This window comes from Rosa rugosa, chromosome 3 (assembly GCF_958449725.1).
Source record: "Rosa rugosa chromosome 3, drRosRugo1.1, whole genome shotgun sequence".
Taxonomy (NCBI): domain Eukaryota; kingdom Viridiplantae; phylum Streptophyta; class Magnoliopsida; order Rosales; family Rosaceae; genus Rosa; species Rosa rugosa.
In genome coordinates this window covers 1,471,935-1,488,127 of record NC_084822.1, presented here as the reverse complement: position 1 = coordinate 1,488,127, position 16,193 = coordinate 1,471,935, and the positions used below count along the sequence as shown (strand labels likewise).

Genomic DNA, 16,193 nt, shown 5'->3' with positions numbered 1-16,193 from the left:
CCATTCTGCTTTGCTTCAAAACACTTTTTATCCAACTCAAAGATTCGGGTTTCATCAGAATCATCATAAAAGGTTTTCTCTACAGCTTCCCAAATATCTTTCGCAGTAGGAAGACGAATATACCGGTTCATGAGAGAGGATTCCATGGAGTCAATTAGCCAACTTTTCACCTTTTCATTGTCCGTGGCCCAAGCTTCATACTCTGCAGAATTCATGGCGGGTTCAGCCTTTACTCCGGTCAGATAACCAACCTTCCCTCGTGCTCCAATGCGCATTCGCATAAGAGGAGCCCATATGGTGTAGTTGGATTCATTCAAAGGATTGAGCCTGCTTTGATACCAAGTAGAAAAGAATACTTTGATTTAGGGTTTTCAATAATGATTCTATTCATCCCACAAAGGGGTATATATACAAGGACAAGAGGAGTAGCCTAACCCTAATAGGAAACAATCATTCCTATAATTACATGATAACCTAAATAAATAAGAATCATAATTACATAAGATTTACAGCTATTCTACAACTTTATCATGCTTATATCAATGTGTATTCTGGTGTGTGCTCATTGATATGTATATGACATGTTTGTATGTGTTTGTGATATCAAATGATTGATTGTTTATTTTGTGGCAACATTTTATCCTTCTATGGTTGACTTTGGCCAGAGGCCAATATGTATGTTTTTGAATGACTATATCCTTTATGCACTGCATACTAACACGGTGAGACTCTCAGTACCAATTCAAAAATCTAGCAGCGATCTCTTTCTTCACCGTTAGCATTTTTCTTCTTGAAGTTGATCTCACAGATGGGCATAGGTTGAGGATGGTCTTTCAGCAAGCTTTGCAGAAAGATATTTGCATCTTCCTCTTAAGGCCCCGTCTTACAACATTTTTTTTTTCTTTTTTTAGACCAAACGATATATTAACATATAATAGTTTATGATGCCCTTTGTCATCACTAAAATCACTAACTTCACCAGAGAAAAAAAAAAAAAACAAAAAACAAAGAAAAAAAGAATCGAACCATTAAGAAAGAAGTGCTACAATCTTTCGGTCATTGCAAGAAAAGCAAACCAAACCATCCTTATTCTTTCTCGCAAGCACAAATTAAGAAGGGTCAATGAGCAAGATGACAACGAAATTTATAAGCTATTTATTAGTGGTGTTGATATGAAACATGCGACTGCAGCTATAGACTGAGCAAAATGCTTCCAATGTCATCAAGAGCAGGAGCAAAATGGTAGCGAGCGAAGCCAGAAATTGCCAAGAACCGAACACATAAGTTTTCAAAGACTTCCTCATCTTCACCTTCCATCTACCATTGTAATACTTGTTGACATCTTTGATTGCCTTGTCCAAGAAGGGCACTTTGGTCAATATAATGGACCTGCTCATGCCATTGAACAACTTTGCCACTTCTTCGTCACTCTTCAAACGGTTCAAGATGATACCTTTCTCTCTAAGCAACTTGGCGTCCTCCTTGGTGTCTATGATCCCATTCATCAACTCGGTGTAGCGAGTAAAAACCAATGGCCCCGATGCAGTTGATGCCTCGTAGGCCACCAAGTTTCTCAGGATCACCTCTGTGTTCCCATCTAAGCTTGTACTTGGGAGGTAAAATGAGCAAGTTTTAGCATCGAAAGAGATGGTTGAAATACTACTTGCGGGCAAGAACTTGACACCTGATTTTGAGAGATCGGAAACAGATGGGATGGTGATATCCTCTATCAACGGCGGTCTATTGCTCGAATTATCATCTTCGGGTTTGACTGCTTCTTTGTCTTGCGAGGAAAATAACTTGAGAGGTTGTTTCAAAATTGCGATTCCAGGATGGTTGGAGAGGATAGTCCAAGCTTTGCTTATCACTTTTACTGGTCGAGATATTAGAATTTTTTTCAGAAGACGTATCGGGCCTTTGTTCCAATTCGATAGCAGCTTCCATACCTCCTCCAGAAATTGTTTGACGAAATTCGAGTTATCTGAAGATTTTCCCTCGTGTGGTGTGGCCGAACCATCCTGGGCTTCTGGAATTTCGGACGGTCTAGCTTCTAATTTGGGGGTGATCATGTGGTACAAAAAGTCTAGCAAGTGACAACAGCTCGACACGTGGATCTTTGGCATGTCTTCATCATTCATCTTGAATGGGGAGAGCACTTTGCATAGTCCCATAAACATTGAAAGGAGCATATCTTCGGCGCATTCCAACGTCGTTGGTAACTGAAATGCCAACACTTCTCTCAAAACAAGTAGTGGGATTTGGTTCTCAAGCATCACCAAGTCCCTAAGGATTGCATGATGTGCTGACTTCCTTCTTGCATAGTCAACCAAATGCGCCATCCTTGAAGACACTCTCGTCAAAGTGTTCCCTTCTTGGACCGCATAGACTTGGAGGATTTCGAGGAAAAACGAAGCATCAATACCCATCATCCACCCCAAAGTCTCACCATTAAACTCCAAGTACTTGTGGTAACAAGCCCGAATCCTCGGCTCGAACCTTGTCAATTGGTCAACAAGGTGCTGGAATTTGAGTGTTTGGAGCTGCTTTTGGGTTCTTTTAGCCGCAGCCACTTTGTACCTCTCCATCTCATACAGTTCCGGACGCCAGTGATGGTAAGGACCAATCGCGACCAGTTGAGGGGTGTACGATTCCGGGTCACTAGCTAAGAGGGATTTGGGGACGTTGAAAATGGAGATAGGGATTTCACTATCATCCTCGAGATCTTCATCTAGGATTTTTTGGATTTGAATCACCCATTGAAGCTCATTGAAGTTCGAACTGGATCTGAAAGAGATTGTTGGTTGGAGGGAAGACATATTTAGGCTGTTGTTCTAAGCTTGGGACGAACTTTTGGCAATGGTTGCTGATGAGCATTGAGGTTTCTATTTGGTTAATTCAGTATTACTAACGTTACTACTACAAATAGGTTAATATATTTGGTTGAGCACAATGCATAACCAAGGTATAATATTTTTGAAAAGAATTAAGGTATAATTAATTAAAAAGATGTAGTACGTACATGTAAAAAGACAAGTCTTTGGTTTGGAAAGGTTGTTGCTTATAAGGACTATTTGTTAATTAATTAATGGGGAAATGCATATTTACCCAATTTTAGCTTAAAATTTGCCCACTTGCTCCACTAACTGTTTTTTAACCCCGTTTACCCAAAACACTCTAAGGGATTATTTCCCCTTTACCCAATTAATTCTTTTTATTTATTTTTGGGACTTTTTTGCCCTCTCCCCCCTCACCGATTTCTCTCTCCTCCCCCCTCACCGATTTCTCTCTCTCTCTCTCTCTCTCTCTCTCTCTCTCTCTCTCTCTCTCTCTCTCTCTCTCTCTCTCTCTCTCTCTCTCTCTCTCTCTCTCTCTCCAGACGACGTCGGATTTCTCTCTCCCTCCCTCCATCCCTCCAGCAGGTCGCCCACGACCCCTGCTCTCGCCATCGCCGCGCCGAAACTCGTCGTCGTGCTCTCCGCTGCCATGCTCGACGCCAAGCCGACGGTCCTCGTCGCTGAGAAGCTTGGCGAGGCCGGGGTTGACCTTCTGAAGGAATCGACGACGGACTGAAAACTGCAATGTGGGACTGAAAACTGCTATCTGCTATTGTGCAGTCATAACCATAAAAGTTGTAACATTAGTGCCCCCTAGTAGACTTTGTATTAGGGGCCAATGATGATTGCTTTATTTATTGACGGACTGAAAACTGCTATTCCAAAGTAAATGTAGTGTTAAATTGCAGTAGTCGATAAATGAAAGAAATTGTGTGGTTTGTGTCAGTCTAGTGGGGGGCAGTAGACAGAATATTGACCCTCATAATGTGGGTTTTTAGACATTATCTGTTGTTTTGAGTGTGAATAACTTCTATAATCTGTGAAACATAGGAAGCGGTGTAATGTTTGATGGTCTATTGGGGGGCAGTAGACACATTAGTGCCACCCAATAATGTCTTTCTTAGGAGACAGTAATCATCTCTTGTTGATTTGTTTGTGATAAAGTGCAATACACTGTGAATCCTTGAAACTGGTGCAAGTTTTAATGGTTTAGTGGGGGGCAGTAGACACATTACTGCCCCCAAATAATGTCTTCATACGAAGTCAGAACCCTTCACTTAACTGGTGCAAGTTTTAATGGTTTAGTGGGGGGCAGTAGACACATTACTGCCCCTAAATAATGTCTTCGTTTTAAGTCAAAACCCTTCACTTAACTATCATTGATAGATTATTGTACTTTAATAAACTCAAAACAACATAAGACTTATCAAAACTCTAATTTCAGTGATTAATTAACCACAGTTAAGAAATTAGTGGGGGGCAATAATCTGTCTATTACCCCCCAATAGACCACAGTTTTGACGTCGTCTGAGACCTGCAAGGGAAGCCCAGACCCGATTCCGGCGTGGAGCTTTGGAGCTTCCCAGACATCTGACGAACAAAACCGGCGAAGCCCAGACCCGATTCCGGTGTGGAGAGCTTCCCGGACATCTAACGAACAAAACCGGCGAAGCTCAGAGGGGTTGGGATCGTGGAGTTAGATGGCGTCATCCTCTGGTGGTCCGACGGTGGGACAGAGCGGCGGCGGTGGAGGCCGACATCGACGGTGGAGTGGTGGGTGTGGTGGCTCAGAGAGAGAGAGAGAAAGAGAGCCTGAGACGAGGTTAGAGAAAGAGAGAGAAAGAGAGAGAGAGAAATCGATGAGGGGGAGTGTAGACCCCGTGAAATTCCAAACGTCACTTTTTGACGGGAAAATTTTTCGCGACCTTTGTTCGGCTAAATACTTTTGGAAATAGTTTGGGCCTTGGGCCCGAGAATAGCGTAAGGTTAGAGTCCAAAATTTACTCTGGACACCCAACCGACGGGTATGCTAGTGAACCTAGCCCAATAAGTTAGTCAACCTTTGACCCAAACCTCTTCCTTGATCCAACATGGTTGTAGCTCATAATGACATCTTTGCATAATTTTGAAATATACTCGTGCGTGTGTTTACGATTTTCTTATTTTATCTTTCTTAATAATTGGAGAAATTTCTGCTCGCCTTACCCGAAACTTACTCGTCAAGCATCTCACCGACTTTCAAAAGCACAATTTATTTACTCCTTATGTTTTTCAAACTCGAGCAAAACTCCGACAAAAAACTTGCTTGCCATTTCTCTATCTAAAAATAAGTTTTGTGAGACCCGATCCTTATTTGGCACTGTCAACATTTTAATTTGAGTTTTCTTGTATTTACCTATTTTACTTTTATTTTCCCCATCATTTTGGGTTTTTACCACCTTATTCTTTTACCCCAAATTTATCTGCCCAAAGCTGAGCCTTCTCCTTCACACGCAAAACTCAGCTTTTCCTCTTTCCTTGTTCACGTCAGAGTTGGACAGAGAAAAAGGGAGCCTCGTTCAGCTCTTCCCCTCCACGTTTCCATCATGCAAAGGGCAACTCCTCCAAGAACATCATCTCAGACCTTCAAAAGAGAGAACCCAGGCCATAAATCGTCATTCACCCTTCTCTTCTCACCTTTCCTCTCGTCCCTGGACACATCAGTCCGTTTACGAGCCCAAAAACACCTAGTTAGAGACCTCCGATGAAAAAACTTTCTTCATCAAAGTTGTTCGCCTATGTCTCCTCTATCTAGCCTCCAAATATCAGCTCCATCGGAATTGATTTAAGACCTGTACACCCCTCGAAGCGGAAGCTGTTCCGGAGCAAGCCTGTTCCGGATTTCTGCTTAAACTTCCTCTCTTGCTCTACCCGAATCCCCAACACCTTGCTTGAGACTGATACCAACAGTTGGTAAGATTCTTAAACCATCAAGTTCCCCTTTGTTTCCTCGATTTTAGACTCAATACGTTCAAAACACCTCATTTACATATTGAGCAGTCTCTGTTTCACTTTGCATGTTCGAGATTGAGCAAACTTCTTGGCCTGTGGCTGGACTCGATCCAATCAGCTCCTTCAGCTCTCTTTCCTGTTGAAATCCTCAAGAGAAGCTCATCTTTTTTTGTTAGTTTTTGGTGAGTATCATCCTTTCCTTAACACTATGTATTTTTGGTTCACTACAAGAAAAAACATGTTTAACAACATGCAATTCACGTTGTCAATCACTTTTGACAACGTTTGGCGCATGTTGTAGATGCCAGAGTCATTAAAAGTCCACGAGTCCTTAACATCGCGCTTTGCACGTTGTCGAAAAGAGGCGAAGCATGTTGTTGTAATCATTCAACAATGAGCCATGCACGTTGTCATAAATTTTCGACAACGTTTCAAGCGCATGTTGTAAGTTTTAACAACACTCTCAGCATGTTGTCTTTAGTTTTCGACAGCATACATGGTATGTTGTCATATTACTGGATACGTTGTTATAAAATTTCAGTACATATTATTGCACCCAATTTGCTGGGCTATGCTTTCCTGTACCTCTATAAACATTCACCATTACTTAAACACATTCACATGCCAATATTAGTACACACTAACCATGTATGAAAAATATACATTTCATTAGGAGTGCCACATTCTCTTATACATATGTGCTTTACAAAACAAGCATGACAAAGTACTGGATTCTTTGTTCATCAGCATTCACAAAACATGCATGGTACTTCCTGACCTACATAAATTCTCTAGTAAAGCAAAATGTACCTGCTACTTCAACTACTAAGGGAGCATTTTAATGGAGCTTTTGGGCCATGCAAGAGTGCTTCCTACAACTTCACCAAGTTGTTTGGCATCCATGGTTGCTCTATACACTTCCATATTCTGATACTCATCAAACACCACATCAACCCAAACCTTCCAACAATCTCGTCCAAGAGGCACACAATGAACTTTTGTACTTGGAGACTTAATACAGTAGCTTCAAGTTCTTTAACCTTTGCACTCCCTTGAATAGTAGCATTGACTCGAGATGGTGTAGCACCAAACCCAAGCCCACGAACTTGAATAAAAGAAGATTAAATGAATACAGAATCATATAGAGTTGTAACAATGAATACAAAAACATGATAACCAAATACCCTTACAGAGTTGCTGGTATTAATTTACTCACCTCACCATGCTCAGACATCTTCTAGAGTTGTACAAATCAATCCAAAAGCTTTTGTTCTGTATGCATAATCAATCCAAAAGCTTTTGTTCTGTATGCATTCACATGTATTCTGATTACATGTAGCCTAAATGTGTTAAATCAAACTAAAGGCCTTCCCCCAATCAAACTCACACATGGCATTTCCAATTTACCTCATATATTTTCGAAACTAAACAATTTGCAGAACTAGTTTTGTGTATTATTTGGCATTTCCAGAGTAAGGAAAATGCCAGAGTAAGGAAAATGCATGCTTCCAATCTGCGGAAACAATGGTAGCTTCTCATTTCTCAAAATCTCCTAGTTTTGTGTATGATCTGTTAATGACTATTAAGTTTTAACATACATACATACATACATAACTTAACTCTTTGCTTTTGAAAGAAGAAACATTCAAATAAGGTGAAATATAGACAAGAGGAAGGAGATTTACAGTTTGATACATGTAACTATCAAGCTCGTCCACTGAATCATCAGCTGGCGTCAAATTTGCCACAGCAACAATCTGCGTAATAGCACACACATGTCAATCCTCAAGCGTTGATAAATTAAATTACAAAGAGTTCCTTTTCATCTTCTGCAGAAAAAAATGAAGAAACAAATGCAGAAAGTATAGACAGGGTTCTTTTGGATACATATTATGACAACACCAAACAAAAATGTTTATTAGTCAATACTGAAGCACGCATTCTGCTGGCAAGTTTCAGCTTCCTACCAACCCATCAAAAGAGTCTTGCTTTGTTGCCAACCCAAGGCAACTCGAAGAAAACGATGAATGCAGAAAGAGTTTAACAACATTTGGCTGACATGATATGTGTCAAGCATATGCTGCCAATGGCTAATCCAAATCTAAAAATAGAACATTACTTATTTCCATCCAATTCTAGCTCAAACAGCTTGGCTAATCCATGTCTCCCAACTACTTTTACTTACCGAATAATCACCCAACAAAATTGAACCCAAGAAACAAGAAAGTTAAAACCCAGTTACCAAAACCCGAAAAAGGAACAAACTTTATGCTCCTTTCCTTCAACTCTTCTAAATTTCCCAGGAACCAAATAAACCACATAGAATGACAGTGACTCCCAACAAAGAAAAACATAGCCCCATTCCTCAAATTCCAATGCCATCATCAGACTTGGCTCAAATTGAGTTAGGGTTCGTGATTATGATACCATCAATTCGCCAGAAATACCACCTTAATTTTAAACTGATTAGTAATCAAATCTTCGAGAAAACAACTGGTAGAAGAACATTGCGGCCTTACTTTCTAGTCTATAGTTCCAATTCAGTTCAACACAATTAACATGCCAATGTAATAACAATTCCTTGCATTAATATTCTTTGTACAAAACCAAGAACTGCATTTAGTCTGATTCCATTTTGTTAGTTTCATTTCACTGAGAGCAATCTGACATCTCTACAAACTCATACTTAACATAAAGATTAGAACTGGAAATGGACTTGCAAATCCATTCCAGCTGCCAGCCCATTATCAGCAAACATCAACAAGCGAAAAACAAACACTGTAGTGTAATCAACATGAAGATACCAGTAAAAATTAATGATAATAATCACCACAGATGAAATTCAAAGCATAATTATCCAAAGCAACCACATATTAACCTAACACGATCCAATTAATCGCAACGGATATGCAACGGATATGTACAAGTATGGTACCCGCTTCCAATTAATCGCAACAATTACTCTATCAGAAATCATATTAAAGAAAACCACACAAACAGATAATCCGAAACGAAAAACGAATTGCAGAGATTGAAATCGAAACCCTAATAAAGGATACACACTTCGAAGCAAAAAAAAAAAACCAGAAACCACAATTCGAAATCAGAAACCTGGCACAGTTAACTAAGCGGAGCAAGAAGAAAGGTACTGACCACTTGAAATCGACGCCTCTGATGGCCATGGAGGTCGAGCTATGCACGAATCGCTGCGAGTGAGATACAAGATCCGACGATACTCAAGGAAGGAAATGCTTGAATCGGACGCCGATCTTTCGCGGACGGAGAGAGGTTTCGGAGAGAACAGAGGTCGCCGGAAAAAGAGAGAGGCGGTGAGGGAGTGAACGGAGAACCACCATTGTCGGCGAGTCGGAGTCTATGGAATTGGAGAAGTCAAAAATAGTACCTGCAATCAGAATTGGAGAAGCATTGCAGGAATTAAAGGGAATAATGCGCAGAGAAAAGCGAGCTGATCTACTTGGGAATCAAAGAGAGAGAAGCGGGCTGATCTGAGAGATGCAGCAAGTGAGTGAGTGTTTGAGTTGAAACTGAGATATCTGAGCTTTTGATTTTGATACCTTGAGAGAATTTGAAATTGAAAACTGAGAATGAAGAACTGCTTGATAATTACCTTGAGAGAGTTGACGGCTTGAAAAGTATCTTGAGGTCTGAAATGACTAGGTGGCTCCGACCCCATCGAACATTATGAAGGTCACCGTCGACTAGGGTTGGTGGCGGGAGATGAGCTTTTGGCTTTGAGGGCGTTTAGTGAGTTTGTAGAAGTTAGGTCAATGAAATTTCAAATTTCTCCTAAAATTTAGGATAAAACGGACAACTCCATCCCCTCATAATTTTCTATTTATCTTTTTTTCTCTCAAAGTTTTGACAACGTTCGTTACATGTTGTCATTCTAAAAAAATTTCAACAACGTGCACGCCTGCTTGTTGATAAGTTAATTGACAACTTGCGGATAACAACACGCAAAGTAGGTTGTTGATAACAAAATTAACAACGTGCAAATGACGCATATAGTGTTAAATGGTTTACTACAACGCACATTCTTTGCCCCTTGTCGAATACTATAAGTAACAACGATCATTTAGAGCATGTTGTTATTATGATGTTGTGGTAGACTACTTTTCTTGTAGTGGTTGTTGCTACAAACTCTTGCAGATTACAACTTGTCACTATTGTGGTGGGAACCTTGTTGTTTTAGCTTAGAACCTTTCATTCTTTCTGATGTGTTGGGGGTATGCTAAACCATGGTTATTTTGAACATTGAAATCATGCTTGATCAAAGAGTTTATTTGTGTTACTGTTGTCCAAACACCATGTCTTCAAAACATCATGTTAGTGAGCTACAAGACCTTCCCCTTATAGTATTGAAGGGTGACTGAGACTTTAAGCCTTTAGAAGCTTTAGATACTTTTTGTAGGTGTCTTAGAGTCTACTTAACCAGCCATTTTGGGTACCAAAAGAGCTTTACACAAAAGAACCAGTTTCTGCAGATTTTCAGTTTTCAGTAAAATCTGACCCAGTTGCATTCATTTCAAAACTGGAGCTAAACCGTTGAGAATTTGGGGTCAGTTTCTTCTAGAGAAATATATTAGACAAATATATGAACGTTCCAGAATTTGAATCACCCCAAAAGCATTTTTCTGGAATTAGTTATGCAATTTTGAAATAGGGGGACAGAAGCTTGTATTTCTGGAAAGAATCTGCACATTGTTTTACTTCAGCCTTTAAAACCTTTACTCTTTGTTTGGTTTTATTGAGGGAAAGAATCACAACTGATTGAGAAGTTGATGGCACTCTTCTCGTGAAAAAGGGAAATTAGCCGCAGCTTCCTTGTGATCATCTTGAGGGGCTACATTATTTGCTTTTGATCTTGCTTGGCCACTTTCAGCAGCATTCTTCCTCCTTCGGCAGTAGTCATAGGTATGTCCCTTCCCATTGCAATATGTGCATTTGAGATGAGCTCTGCAATTCTTTGTGTTATGGTTGGTCATGTTGCATTTTTCACAAAACTTGGCTTCTCCTTCTACAGACCTGAAATCACGAGTCATTTTCTTCACAGAAAAGGCTGAAGATTCTGGTGGTGTCGTGGATTTTCCGGCAGTAGTCTCTGCCTGCTTCTCTTGGCGTAGCACCATCGCATAGGTTTTGTTCAAGTTCGGAAGTGGATCCAACCCTATGATGTTGCTGCGGGTTTGTGCAAAATTCTCATTAAGTCCCATAAGAAATTTCATGGTCTTTTGCGTTTCCATGAAATCCTTAACTTCAGCCGCTGCTTCACAGGTACAAGGAGGAAAGGAACAGAGAGCATCCTTTTCGTCCCATAGGCTTTTGATTTTTGTGAAGAAGGAAGTGACTGAGTTGGTGCCTTGCTCACATTCATGTATGGCGTTCTCTATATGAAACAACAACACGGTATTAGTGTGAGAGAATCTCTCTTGCAATTCTAACCACATACCTCTAGCATCCCTGCAATGGATGACACTGCTCGAGATGTCCTTTGACATAGCTCCAAGCAACCAAGTTTTGACAAGGACGTTGCATCGATCCCATTGCAGTTGTTCATTAGGGTTGTGAGTCGGCCTTTTTAGGGTTCCATCAATAAACCCCTTCTTGTTTTTGATAGTGAGTGCCATGATCATTGACTGCACCCATGTCGTATAGTTGTCTTCCATCAGCGGTTGTGAAACAAGGACAGCGCCTGGTTGATCCGAATAATGAAGGAAAAGAGGATGATTGGAATTCTCCCATGGTTCTGAAGTCTTGGAAGAGTTCGAGCCCGTTCTGGGTTCAATGAGTCTCTGCTCTTCATTATCACCAGCCATGAGGTATTTGCTTGTATGAGTTTCTAGGTCCTCAAGAGCGATTGCTCTGATACCATATAGAAATTTATAATGGAAGTTGTTTTCACTACTTTTCTGCTTCAGCCGATATGGGAATATATATTGCACTCTTTTCTCTCTTTCTGCCTTTTTCTTTTCCTTTTGCAGGTTTTCATTTTCTTGTCTGCTACTTTCTTTGTCTCCTTCAATTAAGGAGGACTTGTCTTCTGCTACCTTGTCTGCTACTTTCTTTCACCTCAAATCAATCAGTTGTGATTCTTTCCCTCAATAGTTGAAATATGGGATATGGGAAAGTTGAAATATTTTCTTGGATTGGAAGTAGCGAGATCCAAGCATGGCATTGCATTAAGTCAAAGAAAGTATGCCTTGGAAATACTTGAAGACACAGGATTCCTTGGTGCAAAACCTTCACGTTTTCCAGTTGAGCAAAACATAGCTCTCACACAAGAAGATGGAAGAATATTAGAAGATGCATCTCAATATCGAAGGCTTGTTGGACGCCTCATCTATCTCACAATTACCAGACCAGACCTCGTGTATGCAGTTCATACACTTAGTCAATTCATGGATAAACCAAGACAACCTCACTTAGATGCAGCTCACAATGTGTTGCGATACCTCAAGCAGACACCAGGTCAGGGTATTCTTCTTCCTTCAAAAGGGCCGTTGGAATTAAGAGCATATTGCGATGCAGATTGGGCACGTTGCAAAGACACCAGAAGGTCAACGACCGGTTATTGTATTTTCCTTGGACATGCTCCCATTGCATGGAAAACGAAGAAACAGACTACTGTTTCACGTTCGAGTGCAGAAGCCGAATATCGCTCAATGGCCACTACTTGTTGTGAGATAACGTGGTTGCGATACATTTTGAAAGACTTGAATGTTCAACATTTGCCGCCAGTCAAGTTATTCTGTGATAACAAGGCCGCAATACACATAGCGTCCAATCCTGTGTTCCACGAAAGGACAAAGCATATAGAAATAGACTGTCATGTCGTAAGAGAGAAAGTGCAAAGAGGATTGATTCAAATGGAGCATATAAGAACAAAGGAGCAGCCAGCAGACATTTTCACGAAGCCTCTAAGTTCGGAACAGTTTTCATTACTGCTTGGCAAGTTAGGAGTGATCAATATCCACTCTAACTTGAGGGGGAGTATTGAGGGAAAGAATCACAACTGATTGATTTGAGGTGAAAGAAAGTAGCAGACAAGGTAGCAGAAGACAAGTCCTCCTTAATTGAAGGAGACAAAGAAAGTAGCAGACAAGAAAATGAAAACCTGCAAAAGGAAAAGAAAAAGGCAGAAAGAGAGAAAAGAGTGCAATATATATTCCCATATCGGCTGAAGCAGAAAAGTAGTGAAAACAACTTCCATTATAAATTTCTATAGGTTTCACTTGAAATTCAATAGCCATTTCAATCGTACTGAGTTGGTTGACAAGCCATCCTTCTTTCAAAATTTCTCAAGAAATTATCTCAAGTGCTTTGAACACTTTTCCTTGGCCCTTAACAGTTCTTACTTATACTCTGTTTCCAGCTTTTGACAACTTATCTTTGAAAGGTGTTTCTGCCACTTTTTCCTGAAAAACCAACTCTCCCTTAGTGCCCAAATGGTCTGGTTATTAGCTAGTCAATTAGGTTAAAGGAAAGGTTCTCTTTGGAGAGTATTGCGTGTGAATAGCTAGCCTAGTTTATCGTTATTAATGCCGCTTATTGATCTAGGCTTGACATCGTGGTGGAATCTTGTGAAGTGGTGGTTGCTACAAGGTTGCATTGAGGCCAAGTGCTGCAAGAGAAAGCTCGAGTTCCAGGTAGGGGATGCCTTTAACTCTATCTATGCTTTTCTTGCATATACTATGTTTTATATGAGGCCTCTTGCATGGTTTTTGGAAATTATCTGTTTTACAATTGAAATGGTTTGCGTGGATTGGATTGATGTGTTGGCAATTGATGGGGATGTAAGGAGAGGTCAGTTCCTCCTTGAGCCACCGGTGGTGGGCAGTGTGCACCATGCCCTTGTTATCTCCCCTTTGTCTCTAGCCTTGTGATTAATGAATTCCGGAAAGTGATTGGGTAGATGGACGGTTGTGATGGAAGTGTGAAAGATGATCAATTGCCGTGGGATTGTAGTTACGTGGTGACGATCACGTGGAAGCGCAAACCGGTTTTATCTACTTCTTTTATTCAAAACAATAACTCATGTTTTTAAACTTAGATATGGGGGCGGGCATGGGCAATGACTGGATGTAGGAGCCTAACCCCTACTTTAGTTTGTTTTGCAGGCTGTTGTTGTTGAAGCTTGGGCACGGAGGATAATCCTTGGAGGACACAATTTGTTTTACTCTATTTAAAGTTTATTTCCTTTCGGCTTGCTTGATTTCACTAAAGTTTTGTAACATTATGTATGGTTGATGATGTGTGTGCTTGCTTACCACCAAAGTGGAACCCTAGGGTTAGAACCTCCATTTGAATTTAGGTCCTAGTGGGCTAGACCTAGAAGACTCACATAAATTACCATTTAATGAACTTAATGCAAACTTGGGGCTAAGAATTAAAAATTGACATAGGTTCTAAAACTCAACTCAACACCACCTTCCTTTCCTCTTATTCGCCTAGTTCGTAATCTTGTGATTACGAGCCAAGCCCACTATACAAGCCCAAGAATTTCGGGCTTATAGATTTCTTGCTTTCCAACCTAAAGGCCTTGTCTCTTTGAGGAATTCTAGGCCCAAAACACTTACTCCAAGTGTCGCGGGAGTAGGGTTCCTTGGGGAGGCGGCGCTGTGGTAATCCGGTCTCCGGGTCGCCACAGGGAGGAGAGAGATATGAGTGTAATTTGTTAATTAAAATGAGGGCAATACTGTCAAACACTGTTAAATTGGGTAAATGGAGTTAAAAAACTCTTGGTGGAGTAAGTGGGCAATTTTTGGCCAAAAATTGGGTAAGTGGTCACAGCCCCTATTTTAATTAATGTGTTAGCGTGATTCCAGAGCTAACTCCATTAAGGAAATGGAATATATGTACTTCGTAGCAGTTAAATGAGAGAGATCTCTAGAAGAGATTTGATTATTATTAGGAATCTGTACATGCCTTTTTGCATTACATTACTTTTTGCTTTGTTCTGCACGTAAAATCGTTATGCTAAACTTCGGAACTTCCTGCACAAAGCACATCTAATTTATGTAGAGAACCTTTTTACCATATATAATCTGACATGAATTGTGCCATTAAAATCCATATCTATTATTTCCAGATTGAAACTTTTTCTTTAGAGGCTACCCAACATATAATCTCCTACCTTCAATCTTCGAGAAGCTCTAAACGCACCCATCTTACAATTGATCATGGTGATCGAGAAGGGACATGCAAAATAGAAAAACTCTCCGACGTCCAAGTCATTGTCTATCTAAAAAGAAGAAAAAGAAATTAGATCGATACTTAGGGGGGTGTATTCATTTAAGAGTCTACAAGATTTTTTTGTATTTTGAAAGTTTATGGGTATTCAATTGAGATTTAATTTTTTTTTTTTTTTTGACAGAGTAATAGAGATTTCATTTAATCCCAAAGCCAGAACAGCACATACAAATAAGCCCTATATGCTTGTACCCTACATCAGTGGTCAAGCAGGTAAGGGAATACGGGTACCATCCACTAGTACAATGAAGTTCACTTATTTGAAAGCCTACAAACTATGACAATTCCATCAACACAAAGAAAACTATTGTGAATCTCCCTTCGTCAATGCACTCAATTGTGGTACTCCGGAAGATTCATTAACTAGGTGTAAAAAGAACCCATAGCTTGTAGACTAGAAACACACGAAGTGTCCTGATTGGGCCGAAACCCACTAGATTCCCCAAAAAGTAGGGAGTTATTTAGAAGAAACTAAAACTGTAAAAAAAAGCCCTAAAAACCCAAAATCCAGCCCAAGGCCCAAACAGAGAAACGTACAGGCCTAGCTCAGGCCCAGACCCAACACAGGTCCGTGACAGAACCTCGTCGCCGGAGCAGCAACACCAGACGCTCGTCGTCGCACCAACCCGCAACCCAACAAGGCGGCGAAGCTCCCATCGCCGTCAAGATCGCCTAGTATCCTCCCCGCCCAACTTAGTTCAGCCAAATACCAGTCAACACCATCAGCACAACCATCATAAACTCGAGACCAGAGGAAGAACGGGTCGCCCGACTGGCCAACCACACCTCCCCTTGGATCGCCATGACCAGATCGCATCACAGTGCTGCCTGCCACCACCTGCATCGCCGGTCGCCCTCGGTTCAGCCTCCCCCTCTGTCCCTGCCTAACAGCCTCTTTCAGGAGCCACCAAGCTCCCCTCAAAAAATTCCCTGCCCGGCTGTACTCACGCACTCCGACGAGGCCAGAGGCCAGGTTCGGCGCGGGAGCCGCCGGACGAGAATGGATAAGAAGGTAGCGAAATCCTATAAAGGAGCCGCCGGTAGGGTTTTTTCCGTTGAGAAAATAACCATCAAAGCTTTTAGCTTTTTTAATTGAGA

General features: G+C 40.9%; 2 protein-coding genes and 1 long non-coding RNA gene across 5 annotated transcripts; all 3 read right to left on the bottom strand.

Moving 5' to 3' along the window:
- Positions 1–1,007: 1,007 nt before the first annotated feature.
- On the bottom strand, positions 1,008–2,940 carry LOC133735399 (putative UPF0481 protein At3g02645). The gene has a single exon (XM_062162816.1). The coding sequence runs from the start codon at positions 2,814–2,816 to the stop codon at positions 1,152–1,154; it is 1,665 nt and encodes a 554-aa protein (XP_062018800.1). The 5' UTR covers positions 2,817–2,940; the 3' UTR covers positions 1,008–1,151.
- A 3,534-nt stretch (positions 2,941–6,474) lies between these two features.
- LOC133735303 (uncharacterized) lies at positions 6,475–9,966 on the bottom strand. Of its 3 annotated transcripts, XR_009858911.1 has the most exons (4): positions 9,454–9,966; positions 8,979–9,228; positions 7,042–7,582; positions 6,475–6,930 (listed from the first exon to the last, which is right to left on the bottom strand). It is a non-coding gene; the product is annotated as an uncharacterized LOC133735303 (long non-coding RNA). The 3 variants fall into 3 exon arrangements; XR_009858910.1 differs by having other exon boundaries at positions 6,475–7,582; positions 9,454–9,956; XR_009858912.1 differs by lacking the exon at positions 9,454–9,966 and adding an exon at positions 9,401–9,443 and having other exon boundaries at positions 6,475–7,582.
- Positions 9,967–10,606: 640 nt separating this feature from the next.
- Positions 10,607–11,662, bottom strand: LOC133735920 (uncharacterized). Its single transcript, XM_062163361.1, has one exon. It carries the CDS (start codon positions 11,660–11,662, stop codon positions 10,607–10,609), a length of 1,056 nt encoding a protein of 351 aa, XP_062019345.1.
- Between the last annotated feature and the right edge of the window lie 4,531 nt (positions 11,663–16,193).

Coding starts and splice junctions, on each gene's coding strand:
- LOC133735399 (XM_062162816.1), bottom strand. CDS start 2,816: ATGTCTTCCCTCCAACCAACAATCTCTTTCAGATCCAGTTCGAACTTC.
- LOC133735920 (XM_062163361.1), bottom strand. CDS start 11,662: ATGGCTGGTGATAATGAAGAGCAGAGACTCATTGAACCCAGAACGGGC.